At 32.3% G+C, this 19,669-nt stretch overlaps 2 protein-coding genes across 3 annotated transcripts in view; one reads left to right on the top strand and one right to left on the bottom strand.

The window, feature by feature from the left end:
- LOC134699419 (1-phosphatidylinositol 4,5-bisphosphate phosphodiesterase delta-1-like) overlaps positions 1 to 19,669 on the bottom strand; it is a 103,621-nt gene that overhangs the window by 49,498 nt on the left and 34,454 nt on the right. The window lies entirely within an intron of this gene.
- Positions 8,141 to 11,205, top strand: LOC134699505 (barrier-to-autointegration factor 1-like). 2 transcript variants are annotated; one of them, XM_063561105.1, is made up of 3 exons: positions 8,141 to 8,300; positions 9,480 to 9,606; positions 11,056 to 11,205. In XM_063561105.1, exons 1-3 carry the CDS (start codon positions 8,202 to 8,204, stop codon positions 11,112 to 11,114), a joined length of 285 nt encoding a protein of 94 aa, XP_063417175.1. In that variant the 5' UTR covers positions 8,141 to 8,201; the 3' UTR covers positions 11,115 to 11,205. The 2 variants fall into 2 exon arrangements, with proteins under 2 accessions (XP_063417175.1, XP_063417174.1); XM_063561104.1 differs by having other exon boundaries at positions 9,480 to 9,602.

Below are 19,669 nucleotides of genomic sequence, written 5' to 3' on the forward strand. Positions count from 1 at the left end.
ACAGGTGGACAGAAAGCATTAACAACTTAATGGACAGGCAGAATGACAGGTGGACAGAAAGCATGAACAACTTAATGAACAGGCAGATTGACAGGTGGACAGAAAGCATAAACAACTTAATGGACAGGTAGAATGACAGGTGGACAGAAAGCATGAACAACTTAATGGACAGGTAGAATGACAGGTGGACAGAAAGCATAAACAACTTAATGGACAGGCAGATTGACAGGTGGACAGAAAGAATGAACAACTTAATGGACAGGCAGATTGACAGGTGGACAGAAAGAATGAACAACTTAATGGACAGGCAGATTATGATAGGTGGACAGAAAGCATGAACAACTTAATGGACAGGCAGATTATGACAGGTGGACAGAAAGCATAAACAACTTAATGGACAGGTATAATGACAGGTGGACAGAAAGCATGAACAACTTAATGGACAGGCAGATTGACAGGTGGACAGAAAGCATGAACAACTTAATGGACAGGCAGATTATGATAGGTGGACAGAAAGCATGAACAACTTAATGGACAGGCAGATTGACAGGTGGACAGAAAGAATGAACAACTTAATGGACAGGCAGATTGACAGGTGGACAGAAAGCATGAACAACTTAATGGACAGGCAGATTGACAGGTGGACAGAAAGCATGAACAACTTAATGGACAGGTAGAATGACAGGTGGACAGAAAACATGAACAACTTAATGGACAGGCAGATTGACAGGTGGACAGAAAGCATAAACAACTTAATTGACAGGCAGATTGACAGATGGACAGAAAGCATAAACAACTTAATTGACAGGCAAATTGACAGGTGGACAGAAAGCATGAACAACTTAATGGACAGGCAGATTGACAGATGGACATAAAGCATAAACAACTTAATGGACAGGCAGATTGACAGGTGGACAGAAAGCATAAACAACTTAATGAACAGGCAGATTGACAGGTGGACAGAAAGCATAAACAACTTAATGGACAGGCAGATTGATAGGTGGACAGAAAGCATAAACAACTTAATGGACAGGCAGATTGACAGGTGGACAGAAAGCATGAACAACTTAATGGACAGGCAGATTGACAGATGGACAGAAAGCATAAACAACTTAATGGACAGGCAGATTGACAGGTGGACAGAAAGCATAAACAACTTAATGAACAGGCAGATTGACAGGTGGACAGAAAGCATAAACAACTTAATGGACAGGCAGATTGATAGGTGGACAGAAAGCATAAACAACTTAATGGACAGGCAGATTGACAGGTGGACAGAAAGCATGAACAACTTAATGGACAGGCAGATTGATAGGTGGACAGAAAGCATGAACAACTTAATGAATAGGCAGATTGACAGGTGGACAGAAAGCATGAACAACTTAATGAACAGGCAGATTGACAGGTGGACAGAAAGCATGAACAACTTAATGGACAGGCATATTGACAGGTGGACAGAAAGCATGAACAACTTAATGGACAGGCAGATTGACAGGTGGACAGAAAGCATGAACAACTTAATGGACAGGCAGATTGACAGGTGGACAGAAAGCATGAACAACTTAATGAACAGGCAGATTATGACAGGTGGACAGAAAGCATAAACAACTTAATGGACAGGCAGATTGACAGGTGGACAGAAAGCATAAACAACTTAATTGACAGGCAGATTGACAGATGGACAGAAAGCATAAACAACTTAATTGACAGGCAAATTGACAGGTGGACAGAAAGCATGAACAACTTAATGGACAGGCAGATTGACAGATGGACATAAAGCATAAACAACTTAATGGACAGGCAGATTGACAGGTGGACAGAAAGCATAAACAACTTAATGAACAGGCAGATTGACAGGTGGACAGAAAGCATAAACAACTTAATGGACAGGCAGATTGATAGGTGGACAGAAAGCATAAACAACTTAATGGACAGGCAGATTGACAGGTGGACAGAAAGCATGAACAACTTAATGGACAGGCAGATTGACAGATGGACAGAAAGCATAAACAACTTAATGGACAGGCAGATTGACAGGTGGACAGAAAGCATAAACAACTTAATGAACAGGCAGATTGACAGGTGGACAGAAAGCATAAACAACTTAATGGACAGGCAGATTGATAGGTGGACAGAAAGCATAAACAACTTAATGGACAGGCAGATTGACAGGTGGACAGAAAGCATGAACAACTTAATGGACAGGCAGATTGATAGGTGGACAGAAAGCATGAACAACTTAATGAATAGGCAGATTGACAGGTGGACAGAAAGCATGAACAACTTAATGAACAGGCAGATTGACAGGTGGACAGAAAGCATGAACAACTTAATGGACAGGCATATTGACAGGTGGACAGAAAGCATGAACAACTTAATGGACAGGCAGATTGACAGGTGGACAGAAAGCATGAACAACTTAATGGACAGGCAGATTGACAGGTGGACAGAAAGCATGAACAACTTAATGAACAGGCAGATTATGACAGGTGGACAGAAAGCATAAACAACTTAATGGACAGGCAGATTGACAGGTGGACAGAAAGCATGAACAACTTAATGGACAGGTAGAATGACAGGTGGACAGAAAGCATGAACAACTTAATGGACAGGCAGATTGACAGGTGGACAGAAAGCATGAACAACTTAATGGACAGGCAGATTGACAGGTGGACAGAAAGCATAAACAACTTAATGGACAGACAGATTGACAGATGGACAGAAAGCATGAACAACTTAATGAACAGGCAGATTGATAGGTGGACAGAAAGCATGAACAACTTAATGGACAGGCAGATTGATAGGTGGACAGAAAGCATGAACAACTTAATGGACAGGCAGATTATGACAGGTGGACAGAAAGCATAAACAACTTAATGGATAGGCAGATTGACAGGTGGACAGAAAGCATGAACAACTTAATGGACAGGCAGATTGACAGGTGGACAGAAAGCATGAACAACTTAATGGACAGGCAGATTGACAGGTGGACAGAAAGCATAAACAACTTAATGGACAGACAGATTGACAGATGGACAGAAAGCATGAACAACTTAATGAACAGGCAGATTGATAGGTGGACAGAAAGCATGAACAACTTAATGGACAGGCAGATTGATAGGTGGACAGAAAGCATGAACAACTTAATGGACAGGCAGATTATGACAGGTGGACAGAAAGCATAAACAACTTAATGGATAGGCAGATTGACAGGTGGACAGAAAGCATGAACAACTTAATGGACAGGCAGATTGATAGGTGGACAGAAAGCATAAACAACTTAATGGACAGGCAGATTGACAGGTGGACAGAAAGCATGAACAACTTAATGGACAGGCAGATTAACAGGTGGACAGAAAGCATGAACAACTTAATGGACAGACAGATTGACAGATGGACAGAAAGCATGAACAACTTAATGAACAGGCAGATTGACAGGTGGACAGAAAGCATGAACAACTTAATGGACAGGCAAATTATGACCGGAGGACAGAAAGGATGAACAACTTAATGATGGGAACTAAATTGTCTCCAGGAAATTTTGCAATTTCATTGGTCTATGTAAGTATCATACAGTAATATAAATGCCTTCCTCTAATTTTGGGGCGATTTCACCCTTTCCAGACCCATTGTATAAACAAAATTCATTGGTGGTTGCTGATGATCTCAGAAGATGAATTGTGGAGTTTAAGGGTCATAACCTTTATCAGCTCAATGGATAAATCGAAATGTGTGTTAGGTGTTAGTGAAATTGACAACTTTATGGAATGTGGGAGGCACTCGAAGGGGAACATTCTTTTTTTGTAAAAAATGAAAATTTATTTAATAATCATCAGAGAATCGGATTCTTACAAAGTTACTCTTAGATTATCTGATTTATCCAATCTCGATAGTTAGATTATCAATTTGAAAGTCCTCACCAAGGTTTCTATAATTTAACTATCTTGATTTCTTGATTGGATAAATCAGATAATCTTCTGGTACCATTGAGAGAATCTATATTTATATGATTTTAGATAACATGAATTAAATTACAGATCTAAGGGAGCTACCATTTGATTTTTATGGGGAGGGGGGGCTAGGATGAAATTTGAGAAAAATAGGCAGGACAGGAGTTTGGAGTAAAAAAAAAGGCAAGATGAGACACTTGCAAAAAAACCCAGTCAGAATGACAATTTATGTAAAAAAAAAGTCAGGATAAACTAAAACAAAAAAGCAGGACCGGATAGAGTGAAAAATAAAAATGCAGGACAGAGATTACAACTAAAAAAAAATGCAGGACAAAATATTTCATGCCCCCCCCCTAAATTGCCTCCACTCAGCGAAAAAAAAATAAGTTTGCACCCCCTAACATAAAATCCTGGATCCACCCAGTGTAAAGTACTACATATAAACATTGGGTAGTTGACTTAACTTAAAAGAAGTGGCCATACCTCTTTGCATGAAAATTTATTTCCACAAACTTAAATGAATTGTAGGTATCTATCATGCAATAACATTATTTCTGTATGACCTAATTTTACAGTAAAGGGGTCATACCAAACACTTTTAACAGACAAAATTTGGTCTAACTCACTGATAAAATAAAATAAAATGATGTATGCAAAGCACAAATATTTCATGCATATTGAAAACGAAAAAAAATTCTTTAGAGAAAGAAAATTAGCTGCATTACAAGAGGATGCTTATGACTAACTAACGTCCAGCAGCAAATTAATATGCATTACCAGGACGAGAACATTTTAATTTTATTTAAGAATTGAATGCTTCTTTTTGTAAATTTATTGGGGTGTAAAAGGGTTGACCGAATTACATTTTGTATGAAGCGTGGAATACTAAAAATGTGCGCAAAAAGAAGCATTCTATACTTATAATTACATTTTTTAGCTATGATCATTAAAACACGAACTTTCCAATTTTTGTATTTTATTCACCTGTGCACTTTATTGTGGGACCACATGTTATCATTAATGAAAAGTTTATTGAGTGATGCAATTGCTTACGGAATAACATGTGGTGTGCAGTTAGCCTATCAAAATAAAGTATTATAATGAAACATACAACTTATGTAATTATATGAATATTAACCTAGCTTTGTACTAGACCGACATATGCTGAGACAGATTTTTAAAATGCTTGTTCACAAGGTAATGGTCAGCAGGAAGAAATGTCACCATTCCTCGGACATATTATTAGGAATCTGAGCTGACCAGTCTTAGTTATTACTCCTTAATGTTGTTTGCTTAGTAGAGAAGCAGCAAATAATTTTTTTAATCGTAGGCAGATCCAGGGGGTGGACCCCCCCCCCCCACCCTTCTTAGGAAAATTTTTGTTGATTATAAAGGTAATAACTGAAGCATGACTGGAGCAGCCCCCCCCCCCCCCCTTTCGGTCAGTCAGTGGGCCCCCTCTTTATGAAAAGTTCTGGATCCGCCACTGTTGGTTGGATAACCTTACCTCCAGCACTTGAGGCGAAAACGCTACCACAAGACCACAGAGGCTGTCTGCATATACAAGAGCCATCTTCCCTAGCAAAGAGGAGGATGCTTGATCCTAGCCATTGTCCAGTGAAGATGTAACTAGGGCTAGACAGTTTCAATTGAACTCTCTTCATACCAGAAACTTTATAGTTTATATATAAATATTCATACCTTTCAATCATTAACCTTAAACTTTATTGTCTAAAGGAATTTTATTCAATAATTGATATATATATATTTTCAATAATAAATAAAAGTGTAAAATTATCTTTAACATACTTTAAAGGATTTTTTTTTAATGTTAATTCACTGAGAGGTTAAACTTTCATTGTTTTAACAGAAAAGTTTCTAATTTTCTTTTTCTTAATTAATTGTTGCAGTTTTATTTGGTTCATTCATTTGGAAAATGTGTTTTGAGAGATTTAAAGACATGAAACTATATATATATATATTTGCTTTGAGAAGTACATCTACTATTTCTTGGAATAAAACATTTTTGGACAGATCATGCACATATTGCTTATATTATAATTACTTATAATAAAGAATTTCAGAAAATGGGATTTTCCTTTTACATAATTTATACGTCATTCTTTAAAACTGTGCAACATAATGAAATTTAAACTAATTTAAAGAACTTTTGACTGGTAACAATTCTTTATCTAAGGAGTTTTACTCATACTGAATACTCTCTGAACCCAATTATCCCTCCTTCCGCAAGTTAAGTCATGATTACAACAGAATATTCCTTAATATACCCCATATATTTGGCCCTCCTTTCCGTTTTAATACTACTTCAACATAGCAGAACAAATGTTCCTTCCAGATGTTTCTATTTATAAAAATAAAACTTTATTGCCACATGGAGACAAAAATGGAAATCATTGAGAAGCCAAAAACAGCTGTACAGCTTTTAAAAACAGACCGCTGTTGATAAATTAACATGACTTGTAAATAAGACAGCTTCAATAGACTTCTATTAACCACATAAAAACCTGTATTTAATGTGTACCCACATCAATATTAATTTATAATCTTAACCAATGTAATTCAATTATTAATATATATAATTTTGATGATGCCAAAAATTATCAAATTATCTCCAAATATTTTGTTGTTGTTTATTAACTGAAAGGTTAATTTTAATTGTATTATGTTCTTAGAATATATTGCTTTAATATTTATAGATATGTATTATTTTTTCTTAAAATAATGCATGTTAAATATTTAATTTTAATTTTTTGAAAATGAGTATATTTTAATTAATATACCCGACATATAGAATTCAATTGTCATTGTCATAATTTGTTTAAAATTGCAAAACAAATTATGACAATGACAAATTTCATTTTCTTTATTTATAAACCATGCACTTTTTGTATGAAACTTTTCCAGAAGTTTAACATTATTACACCTTTCCTTTTAAGTATATATATATATAAATATATGACGTGAAAGACCATTCCAAGTGATCTAGGAACATACATTCATACATATTCATAAAATATATTCAGCTGAGGTAAAAACAAAATTAAAGGTATGGATAATTTTTATGTTTAAAAAAAAATTAAAAGTGATATACACCACACAAAATGCGTAAAGCTCAAAACACTTTTACTTTTAAGAAAAGTATCAAGAAGTACCTAACACAGTCCTGATAAGATAATGTTTTCTACAATGTATTTGTTTATTTTTTATTTTTATTTAATTTTTTGACTACTACATGTACATCTTAAACCCTCAGGGGTTTCATTATTTTTCATATTAACTGGTACTTTTTCCATTTGTAGATGGTTACTTTTTAATATATTTCATGAATACCTTATATATAAAAATTCTGAAATTCAGGCAGTATTTGCCAGTAGCATATAGGAAGGTAAAAGTATCAAGTACTGCTCCTTATCAATTGATGGACCCCCTTTATCTTTTTTCCTATAATATAATGACCCCAGGTGTTTGGGTACATTGGACATGAATATTGTAATTAAGTACCATTGTTTGTACATTATTTTTTTTTACAGGAAATGAATATTGTATTTACCATTGTTTGTACATATTTTTGGGGTTTCTCCCCACCCACCCTTCAGACAAGTGTAATTACTCCTTGTAGGACTGTTTCTCTAACGATTTTCATAAAAAAAAACTGGTATAAAAATAAGAAGAAATCTACTTTAAAGAGCAATATAACATCATTGAGAGAAAACTCATTTTCATTGTGTACATATCTATCATTATGTACAGGCATTCAAAAGTCTTACATTCATGTAATATTTGTTGCTGACAATAAAGCAAAAAATCAAGTATCAAACTCATAAGACTTTAGCAAATTGGCATCTTGTGAAGATAAAAAAAAATAGCCTGTTTTAATCTTTGCATAAAATGTGATATTGAAGTTGCTTTTGGATTTAGTGTACCCATTTTGATCAGATGTAGATCATGGTAATTCTTCCATTTCGAAAGTCAGAAATGGTTTGCAAGAGTTTTATTGCTTGTGGAAGAAATGGAAGGAGATTAAAGGATGATAATATTTCAATACCTCATGCAGTTAATTTCTTGGGGTTAATTTAAAAAGGAAAATTTAGAGTGACTCCTTAAAAAAAGGGTTGCACTAGTAGGTTCCAAGATATTTAAGAACTAATAAGTAAATTTCAATCTATAGGAAATCTGCATAACATACACTGTTTCTGAAAGATAACAACAATTTGTCAGCCTCTCTACAAGATGCAAGCAAGAAAGATTCTTTCAAGTATAGCAATAGGTATTCACAGGTCTCCTAGGGTTCTTTTTGAACACCAAAAACGAAGGATAGCTGATTCAAAAGTAAGTTTAATGATTATTCCTGAAGTTGGTAATTCAACCTTTTTTAATTCAAACTATAGCTGCTGTCCAAGTTTCATGACAATTAATAAAGGTTTTCAAATTTATCATGTAAAATAAGAGGCTGTCAGAGCGACAGCAAACCAGATTTTCCTGCATGAAAATGATATTTGCAAATCTGGACCCCAAACAGAATAAAGTAAAATTAAACATTAACACGTACAGTCACACACAACAAAAATAAAATACCACATAACAACTGTGACATCTACCTTCAAAACACAAATGACTTTAAAAGAATAGTTATAAAGAAATGTTTGACAACTCCTGACTAAAATCAATTGAACAGATACAATCATTGATGGACTATCTATCCATATACTCATTAATTACACCATTTCTCTTCAAAGGGAAATAACTCAAAATAAATATAAATCATATAATAAGTACCACCTTGAGACTCATCTATCCATATACATTTTTTGCTACTGAAAGGTCTACAACTCAACAATGAGAAAAGCTAAAAGTGTGAAAATTGAACTTGACCTTCATTTAGTCAGAGGAAACAGCATATATCTAAATCTGAAAAGATTTCGTAAAAGTTATCAAGTTATTGCACGGACACGTACCACTTTAAGTATAACTTTTTGCTATTGAAAGGTTTTACAACTCAACAGCGATAAAAGCTAATATTGTGAAATTGAACTTGACCTTCATTTAGTCACAAGAAACAACATATCTAAATTTGATAAGATTTTGTCAAAGCGTTTTCATGTTAATGAACAGACATTGTCTGGCAGCTGCCCTTCCAGATGCCTGCCTGCTCACAGTACATCCCCAAATCAATAACCAATTTTTCCTTTGAAAATATGCTTAAAAACTCAATCCTATCCCAGACTGTCTAGTGTCTGCAAATGTTAACTGCCATAACTGTCAACCTAAGACAATGCAAAGCAGGTGATGACCTGCATAGAAGAATTAAATCTCAGGTCATAACGCCATAAGTGTCAAAAGTGATAGATAGGGAGCACATGCAATTAGATTTTTATAAGTCTGTTTGATTTTATATTATAGGTTAAAAAAATATATAAGAATAGATGGTTGTCTCATTGGAAATCATAATACCATGTACATCTTACTTTATTTCGGTATGTATCACCAATGCAGTTATTATTTTTACAGAGAAGCAATTCACACAAGCTACAACGTTTTGTGTCATCTCCAATGGATATGCAGAGTGTCACTAATGTTCCAGGCATTGGTCCTACATATGCTGGAAGACTAGCCCATAATGGTATTACCCATGTATGTAAGTTTCTACATTTAACTTTAAGGAGGTACCCAACACTTTGACTAAAATTGATTTGGCTGGTTTAATTTTCATAAAGTTTTGACAAAATATACTTTGACCTCTTTACAAAAAAATGAAAATTTCTAGAAATTTGAACCGCACAATTTACAGGAATAATTTGGTTGGCTATATATAGCAATTTGACCAACCCTCAATTTGATCATTGAAAAGCTTGATTTCTTTTTATAATAGTATGTGATTAAAATGTTCAGCTGATTTTTAAGAGTTAACTCCCTTAGGTGTTCTGTACCCCCCTTAAATAACAATCATTGGTTACCTTTCTTCGTGTACTTAAATAATGAACCATAAAAGATTTTTGGCAAATTTATGTAACAGTATACCAGAGGATCTAGATCTGGAAGGGGGAGGGGGTCTTTAGTTTCTTTATTGTAATTGTATATACCATTTTTTTCTCTAGTTGTTATTTATTATGCCCATTATTCTCTATTCTTTATTTTTTATGCCCCTTATTCAAATAGTCACTTTTTGCCCATTTATCTATTCTGTAAACCCCAACACCAATCCTCATATCAAACAGAATTTAAGTCCATAACGTGAAAACTTGTTGTAAAATTTCACAGATTTACAATAATGTCCAGTCTAATTATCTCCACTTGAATTAAAACCATTTGTGCAAAAGTCATCTGCACTTCAAAAACATTACAGTTTATTAGTATGACATAATGTAGATGTGGTATGTTTGCAAATGAGACCAAAAAACGAAGATGTTAACTGTGAATAACTACAGGTTGAAATGGCCACTAACAATGATAAAACTCGTACAGCAGATTAATTTTTTAGGCAATAGTTGTACTCCTTACTGAGTTTATATCTAGGAGAATATAATAAAAAGTTTAAAACAAGTTCACTATACAAATCCTTGATTAAATCAAAACACTTGTGAACAGTGTACAGTAATTTTTAAGGTTGCTTCCATCTAGCAATATTGCAAATTTAAAATGAATCATTGAATTATATCTGGCTAAGTAAATTATTTTGAATTGGAGTTATCTGTCTTTGTTCATACCACACAATTTTTTTTTGGCCTGTACATTTATTATTGTGATTTTTTCAAGAATGAACAAAAATGTGAATTTAATTAATGCCATTTTGGGAAAAGCTTATATAATTTATATGTAAAAATATGTAAGATATCAGAATGCGAATTCTTATTACTGCCATACTCAAGAAGTTCCATTATTCACATTAATAAAAACATTGCAATAACTTCTGTACTTACAGTACTACTTTTCATGAATTTTAACTTTACAAAATTATTTGTAATATGTTGAAACAAACTGGTCACCATATCAAATTACTAGTTATTTTTTGTACCATGATTGCCAATGAGACAATTATCCACCAGAGACAAAATTCCATGAATGTATTTGTTTATTTCAATTTCAGCCCAGCCAAATGTATGTGATTTATGTACAATGTCAGAGAAACCAAGCACAGTTTGTTAATCGGCTTAATCAACTAACTGGAGGACATCAAAACCACATGATCTTTACATACAATAGTTTGAATGAATGGCACAAACAGAGAGTTTTCTGATACATGATGTACTTAAAAAAAGTTTATGGAACGTTTATGATTTCAATTGTTTTTATATTTTTATATTTTACATTTTCTATATTTTTTCCTATTATTTACATATTAAACTGATTATGTTAAAAATCTCATATTGATATTTTTTTGTTAATATATTAATTTTATAAAATAATGCATGCATTTATTTTTTACTAATGTTTTAGATTTTTTTTCCATTTATAAATAATATGTGTGTGCATCAGTATCTATGACTAGTTGATTGATTTATTGGTGTTTATCGCCCCTTTCAGCAATATTGGCTATTTTATGGGGGGTCAGCTTTTAATGGAGGGGGGATTCTGAGTGTCTGGAGAGAACCACAATCTTCGGCAGGAAAGCTGACAATCCTTAATGTCTGAATCTGCAATGTTTTGGATTTAAACTTGCAACATCAGTGTTGACAGGCTAGTCCTACAGTAGTTGAACTACTTAGTCCACTTGGCCACCAAGGCCCTCAGTATTTATGAAAGTCATAATAGTCCTAAATGGTTTTAGTTTTAAATCAAGTTTTAAGAGATTTTTTTAAATTATGATGGAATTATCATTGTTAGTTACTACATGTATAATGTTTACATATCAGGGGAAAAAAATATTAGATAAAAAGATTTAGACAATATAACCTCATGGTTGTACACTTTTTATAATCTATTTATAAGCATATATTAAGTACTGCACTATGCAGAAGTCCAACTAGAATGAACACAGAATTTTAAATTGCTGTTTCTTTTAAGACATTTTCGAAAAAAAATCAGATTTTACAAGATTTTTATATTTTCTAAACATGCAATGGATGTCAATAACCAAAGGTAGAGAATGTGCATTACATTTAAACAGCAGTTTGTTACAAATTGGAAAATAATTTAGTTTTTCTTAAGAATTACCCTTTTAAAACATTTTTAATATAGTTTCCAAAAATTTGACAAATTTCTATTCAAAACTTTTGTTATTTGTATAATTTTGATTTGACACTTGTACATTTCCTTTTTTTTCTAATCAAATTTATTTTATGATATAGTTGTCTTATATTTTAGTTAAGTTAGCATTTAAAGAAAAGACTTGTTGTTGAATATGACAAATAAAATAAGAGGAAATTGCCTCTACCTCTCTGATCTTAAAGTCAAATCAACCTATAATATGAGTAATATGCATGCATATTTCACGCAATAAAGCCTTATTCAAAATATAATTTCCTAACAATCAAATGTTTTAGGTTATATATAGGCAATCACAGAACAGATCGAGACCTTTATAAAATTGCAAAATCAGAAGCTGAAACACATCTGAGGAAAGTCATATTCCTATAAGACATTTTCAATAGAATGTACTGTGCCGTGCACAACACTATCTATACAAATTACATACCATGGAAAGTGTTATAAACTGCTGAAACACTATAATACCAAATAAACATGGAATTAATTAAAAATTTCAAGCACAAAAATTAAGAAGTTATGCAAATTCTATAATTGAAAATAATTCCAAGTTCAAATAATAGCCTGTTATTTAGTTTAGATTACCTTAATAATCATGGACGAAACCTAACCTGCTCCATTAAACATATAGCCTTAACACAGGGTGAGATTTATAGTGCTGTAGTTTGACAGCTGCAAGGGTATTTGCTACTGCTTTTTACAATTTAAGAAATAGCACAACAATCTAAATTTGCTGTAAAGTCTGTTGTTGACTAGTAATAAAGATAAATGGTGTATAAAGCTTCCAGCATGTGAATTAATATTTAAATAACATATGTACTACATGCTATGTGGCAAATCAAAGTTTCAATGTCGGCAAATTTTGCCAAACCAAAATGGCTCACCATGATGTGCCTTTGGTTGGAAAATTGTGCAAAATGACAAGCTAGAGCCAGTTTTCTTTGAGGGACAAATGGCATCAGACATCCTACAAGATTTTATTTGTTTGTATAAGCAGAAAAATCATTCTAGGAAACAAAATGTGTTTCCACTGTCAGATCTGAGCTTTTGTCAAAATGTAGGTAGTTGCAACAATATCCAGGCCTTCATATCTGATGACACAAATGAATTATCAAGAAAATTGTTTTTTGATATATTTAGTAACTTTTTTTTACTTTTCAAACACCTTATTTTGTACTGAAATGGTCAAGTATCACTTTTTATAATTGTTTTATAACACACTTATAAATGAACAATTTTAAACATTATATTTGTAAATATTCCAAAAAGTTTTATTTACACGGGTTCCTTTATAATATCCATACTACTTATATAATTCAATTCATTTCATGGGTTATCAATTTTGAAAAATATCAATGTCCAGATGAATATAGGATTTTTTGAAGTGATTGCTAATTTACAGCATGATTGTACCAGCTTTTATATTTACAACAATTATTTTTGAAAACTACACGATTTCAGCATTCCACAAGTAATTTATATTTCTAAAGTTGTCCTCTCTGCCGCTCCACTCTATTCAATAAGAAATTAAAGGGTATCATATCATGTGTTCCCTATATTTCTTTTTTTTTTTAAATAGTATAGTTGGTTGATTAATTTTCATTGTCTGATTTGATTACAGTTGCATAATTATATATACCTAGTATATATTTGGGTAAAATGGGAATATTTTGTCAATGTTTAATAAAAAGTCAATTCTAATCAATAGCTCATTCATTCTGAGAACAAGGAACATATCCCAGTGAAATAGTACATCATACAAACTTTTCGATCAGGAAGAAGATTTGATTACAGTTGCATTATTATATATACCCACTATATATTTGGGTAAAATGGAAATATTTTGTCATTGTTTATTAACAAGTCAATTCTTATCAATAGCTCATTCATTCTGAGAACAAGGAACAACTCCCAGTGTGATTTGGTAATGTTGTAACAAAGAAATAGTACATCCCACAAACTTTCAGGAAGAAGATAAATACTAAATTTGCTCTTCAGATCTAAACAGAGTTACAGAAAGGTAAGGAATATTTATGTTCAATTATTATACATTGAATGACAATGCAGGGCATATTTCATATTATAATCACCAAAAAAATCATAAGGGTTCCACAGAACCCTGTCTTGATAATGAATGCTGCTGTCAGTAAAAAAAAGTGTCTTGATGACCTCAAAATATTCCTCTCGATACTATATTTTGAGTACAAAAATCTTCTGTCCAAGTTTGGTAAAAGTCATGGATTATAAGTTTATGAATTTAATAATTGTTTTTAAAACATTTAACTACAGTTTGCATGTAATGTTAACTGGAAGAAACACTAAGTCCATTTATAAGTAAAATACGGGGAAATAAAGGGCTGCGCTTAGGCGCATGATATGCCCGTTGCTCTTTTCACTTGTCTTTTATGCTTTAAATGAATTTATATGATCAACTAGAAATAGTGTGAGCCCTGTCAAATACACACCCCCCCCAAATAATAAATAAAAATGCACAAAAAAATTGGCACTATTAAGGCTACCTCAAATTTAACTAAGTTTGTTTTCTTAATTTTTCATCCATACATAAAATTTAGTGAAAGTGTTAGTTATTGTCCCAAAATTGGAAAAATCCCCCCTTTTTTTAGCATAAAATTCATCATACAAACTTTTCGATCAGGAAGAAGATTTGATTACAGTTGCATTATTATATATACCCACTATATATTTGGGTAAAATGGAAATATTTTGTCATTGTTTATTAACAAGTCAATTCTTATCAATAGCTCATTCATTCTGAGAACAAGGAACAACTCCCAGTGTGATTTGGTAATGTTGTAACAAAGAAATAGTACATCCCACAAACTTTCAGGAAGAAGATAAATACTAAATTTGCTCTTCAGATCTAAACAGAGTTACAGAAAGGTAAGGAATATTTATGTTCAATTATTATACATTGAATGACAATGCAGGGCATATTTCATATTATAATCACCAAAAAAATCATAAGGGTTCCACAGAACCCTGTCTTGATAATGAATGCTGCTGTCAGTAAAAAAAAGTGTCTTGATGACCTCAAAATATTCCTCTCGATACTATATTTTGAGTACAAAAATCTTCTGTCCAAGTTTGGTAAAAGTCATGGATTATAAGTTTATGAATTTAATAATTGTTTTTAAAACATTTAACTACAGTTTGCATGTAATGTTAACTGGAAGAAACACTAAGTCCATTTATAAGTAAAATACGGGGAAAAATGGAAATTTGTTTTTACAAAATTTACCTCTGGATACTATTTTATGATCATAAAAAAGTTTCTGTCCAAGTTTGGTACAAATCCAGGAGAGTTTAAGAAAGTTATTGAAATTCTAAAAACTTTAACCACAATGTGAATGTACTGTTTTCTGGTAGAAAAACTAAGTCCATTTCTAACAAAAATACAGAAAAAACGTTTTTTTTTTACAAAATTTTCTTCTGGATACTATCTTATGATAAATTAAGCTTCTGTATTTAAGTTTGGTAAAAATCCTGAGGATAGTTTAAGAAAGTGAATACTTTAAACCACATATAGTGAATATTTGTGGATGACACAGACAATGGAATGTAGGATCGCTATGTCTCCCTTTTTCAACAAAAGTCGAAGGCTCAACAAAAATTGGACAATGCCATATTATCTTAACTGGCATATATTCCAAACATTTCCTGCATCATATTTTCCTTAATTTCTCTAAATAAATGGAATGCAAACCATGAAATAAGCATAAATAAGTAACTAGTGACCTTTTAACTGTAAAAATTTGTAAGTGTTCCGAGGAAGCCAGTATCTTGCCTACTTTTGCTGATGATTTATTTCAATCTAAATGAATTTAGTCCAATTACCATTTTTGGGGGGAATATTAAAGATCCCAGACCCTCCCAATTCTGACTAATTCAGTACCTCAAAAAAAAATGAAAAAGTCCAAATACATAGCATTTTGAAAGTGTTTGAAAAAAAATCAGACTTCTGTTTAGATATGCACACTTCCAATATAAATAACAAACAAAATATTCTCAAAAACTACAGAAGATACTTGGATCTCTTTAAATTATGTAGCTATAGTACAAAAAAAAAAAAGAGGTCAAAATTCCTGGCATTTTGAAATTGAGGTACAATACATGGTAAAAAAAACAAATGCACACATATTGAAGGGAAGTAACTCTTGTTAATTTCAAATTCAACAAACCGGCCACCCCTGAAAACCGGCCGAATCCCATGGTTCGACGGGCGGCCAGTTTTGAGAAGTTTCACTATATTTGAAAAATAAATCAAATCTTGTGGATGTGCAAACTTCTATTAAGTGTACAAACATTCTACAAAATTTTACAGCAGCAGGTCAGAACTGTACATTTGTAATAGGGAATAGCTGGAAAAACCAATGTACCTTTATCTTAACAGGGGAATGGATAGACAGGCAATGGTAACACTGAAAGCCCACTCTGCTTTTTAGGTAGCATAACAAAAATAGATAAACCATATCACATGTGTCAACACTCCTTTATATTTACAGATGAGTGATAGCCTGAAGAAAACAAATTTTATGGGCTTCGATTTGCAACGCCAAAATATTACAATTATTCCAGGTATTGGTTCCAAATATGCTGCCAACCTGGCAACTCATGGTTATACCCAGGTATGTATGATTTTATGTTAAATCAATTCCTAACTGGTTGATTTAACTGATACAATCATTGAAAGACTATCTATACATAAACATATATTTTTCTGTTCAAAGGGAAATAACTCAATTGCATAATAAGTATCTCTTATGGCTACTTAAAGGGGTCCCCAACTGAATGGCAAGAAAAGCTAAAGTTGTAAAAACATATCTTCACACTGTTTGGCAGCAGCCCACCTGCTGTTCATCCCCAAATCAATAACATATTTTAACATCTAAAATTTTGTTAGAAAATATTTGAGTCATGAACCAACGCTAAAAACTTAACTTAATAAAATCATGCTCCTGTCTAATGGGACAGTCACATGAAGAATGTTGCATGGTTAAACATGTTTGTGAGAGCTCAAGTTCAACCATCCCCTTAACCTTAGATGGTGGTATAACATCACAACATAAGGACATATTACTATCAAAATCAGTTGAAAGCTGTTAGCGTATATATAGTTGTCAGTTTTGTCGATTATGCATTCAAGAGAAGGATGTCCATATAAAATTGCCAGAATTCTTAAATCTTCTTTTCAGCACCAATGAAATGACATGGCCTAGTATTGGCGAGAGGGGTAAATATATGTGTTAGATCATATTCAAAATGATTAAACTCATTGTGCCAAGCATCACCCCCATCTCCTCTCTCACCAATATTCACCTCCTACTCCCTTTTAATGCTTTATCCTCATTATGACTCAGTAAAGTTCTTCTCACTGTTATCTATCCCCTGTCCATTCAGAACAGTAACTAACCTTTCCTAGGCAGCTAAAACCACTTGTTTAACATTAATTACATCAGTTTCACTGAAATCTTCAAAATTCAGATTCGTCTGCATGATAACATTTTTTCACTGCAATACTAGTAGTCGAATTTCACTTACTAAACTACTTTCAATTTTCTGCATTTTCCTGCATGTACTGTTGGAATGCCAGGCATATTATTATGATATTGGAGAACATTTCTATTACTGTCTTAACTAAATTGGAATGTGATCAAACTTTTGACATTATTTAGGTTTCTAACGCAAAATAAATGGTCGAAAATCTTCAAATTTGAAATGGGACATTTAATTTACCTAGTTTGGTCTGAAATCCAAAATTTAACAACATGGTTAAATTCAGCTTTCTAACAATTAAGTATATTTATGAATAAGTATAAAACATAATTTTTATTTGCACTATGATATTATTAGTTTTAAAAACTGTAGTAATAATAATTTATAAACACAGTGTTAATTTAAATTTTTAGGCCAGTCAGGTGTATATGCTGTTTTTAGATTGTCTGGGAAATCAAAAAATCTTTGTAGACAGGCTTCAACAATTGACTGGAGAAGGATGGCTATGCCATATGATCATGGCATACAAAGCATTATGGGAATGGTACACACAGCATGGTATCATGCCTCCTCAGTAGATAAACATTTTACCTTCAGTAAGTCAATTGTTTTAACTTAATTTCTATGTTTATTTTGCATATACAATATCAAATTTTGATTATTCAAGACTGGGTTGCTAGGTTAATCTACAACACAAAAGTGTGTGAATAGCATCTAACCACATCGTTAATAACATTATTAAAAAAAAAAGTTACAATTCGCTCAATATATATAATACAATTATACCCAAAAAAGGGGGAACATTTTTTTATGCAAACAAAAAGTATATTTTCTTTTTTTTTAAATATTTCTTTTTTGATAAATAGTTCATAAAAGTAAAGTTTGTCTTGAGCAATATTTAATACGAATGTATTTAATCATGTTCAGCCATAAGAATATTTAGTGTCAAGAATGACTGATTCAATCCACAAAAAAATGTTCTTAATCAGGTAAAAAAAGATGAATAACTAATTTCCTTAATATGAAATCAAACAGACCATTAGAAAAGCTAAATTTCATGAGGTTGCTTTCTACTCTATTTATGTTTTGCTTGTATTGGGTTATGTGATTGTCAGCAGTATTCAGGGTCATCTCTATGATTAATAAGATGGCTGCTAGACTAAAATACAAGCCAAATGATGATCACCATGTGCATGCATTGTTCACTGTTAATAATAAAATTAAAAGTAAATTTGGTTCACGCTTTTTATAAAGTTTGTTATAAATCAAATATGAGAATTTGAGTCAAATCAGAGAACTATGATGATCACAGCTATTGTTCTTTTAATTTGCATGATGATTATATTTCAGATATTAACAGTGAGTATTGATATATCAGCAAAAGAAAGATGTATGCCAAGCTGGTTACCATAATTCCTTGATTCAACAAAGAAAGACAACTTTGACAATTTCTGGAGACTTTTGGACATTTATCATAAATACTGAAACTATAATAGCTACGTAACAATTGATTTCATTCATAAAACCAAAAGAACTGTATACATTTTTGGGGAATATGTGCTTATAATTCATTGAAACCGGACAGAATTTACCAATCTGAGAACTTTAAATTTAACAATCTAAGTCAGATGTCTGCTGATTTATTTTTAGTTTAATTGGATTTGGATACACAGAATTTGGACTAAAGGATGTCTGCTAATTTTATTTTTTACTGTTTGTCAGATATTTTGAGTGAACTAGTTTTAACCTGCTAACCTCTACTAAATTCTTTTGATAAATAAAATTTTATTAATCCACCATGTAGAACGTCACATACCGGGTGGCTGCTATGTTTGACCCATGTTTGATTTCACTTGTTACTGACCATTTAAAATTCTTAGAAAAAGTAAAATTTTGTCAGATTAAGCCTTTGCATTTGGTATCATAGTTTTTGTCAGTTTATAATATGATGGTTCCCTTTGTGAACAGCTAGGTGTATATAT

The sequence above is a fragment of the Mytilus trossulus genome, unplaced genomic scaffold (assembly GCF_036588685.1).
Source record: "Mytilus trossulus isolate FHL-02 unplaced genomic scaffold, PNRI_Mtr1.1.1.hap1 h1tg000070l__unscaffolded, whole genome shotgun sequence".
Classification (NCBI taxonomy): Eukaryota; Metazoa; Mollusca; class Bivalvia; order Mytilida; family Mytilidae; genus Mytilus; species Mytilus trossulus.

Coding starts and splice junctions, on each gene's coding strand:
- LOC134699505 (XM_063561104.1), top strand. CDS start 8,202: ATGCAAGCAAGAAAGATTCTTTCAAGTATAGCAATAGGTATTCACAGG. Junction 8,301..9,479: donor GAAGGATAGCTGATTCAAAA/GTAAGTTTAATG, acceptor TTATTTTTACAG/AGAAGCAATTCACACAAGCT. Junction 9,603..11,055: donor CCCATAATGGTATTACCCAT/GTATGTAAGTTT, acceptor TTTCAATTTCAG/CCCAGCCAAATGTATGTGAT.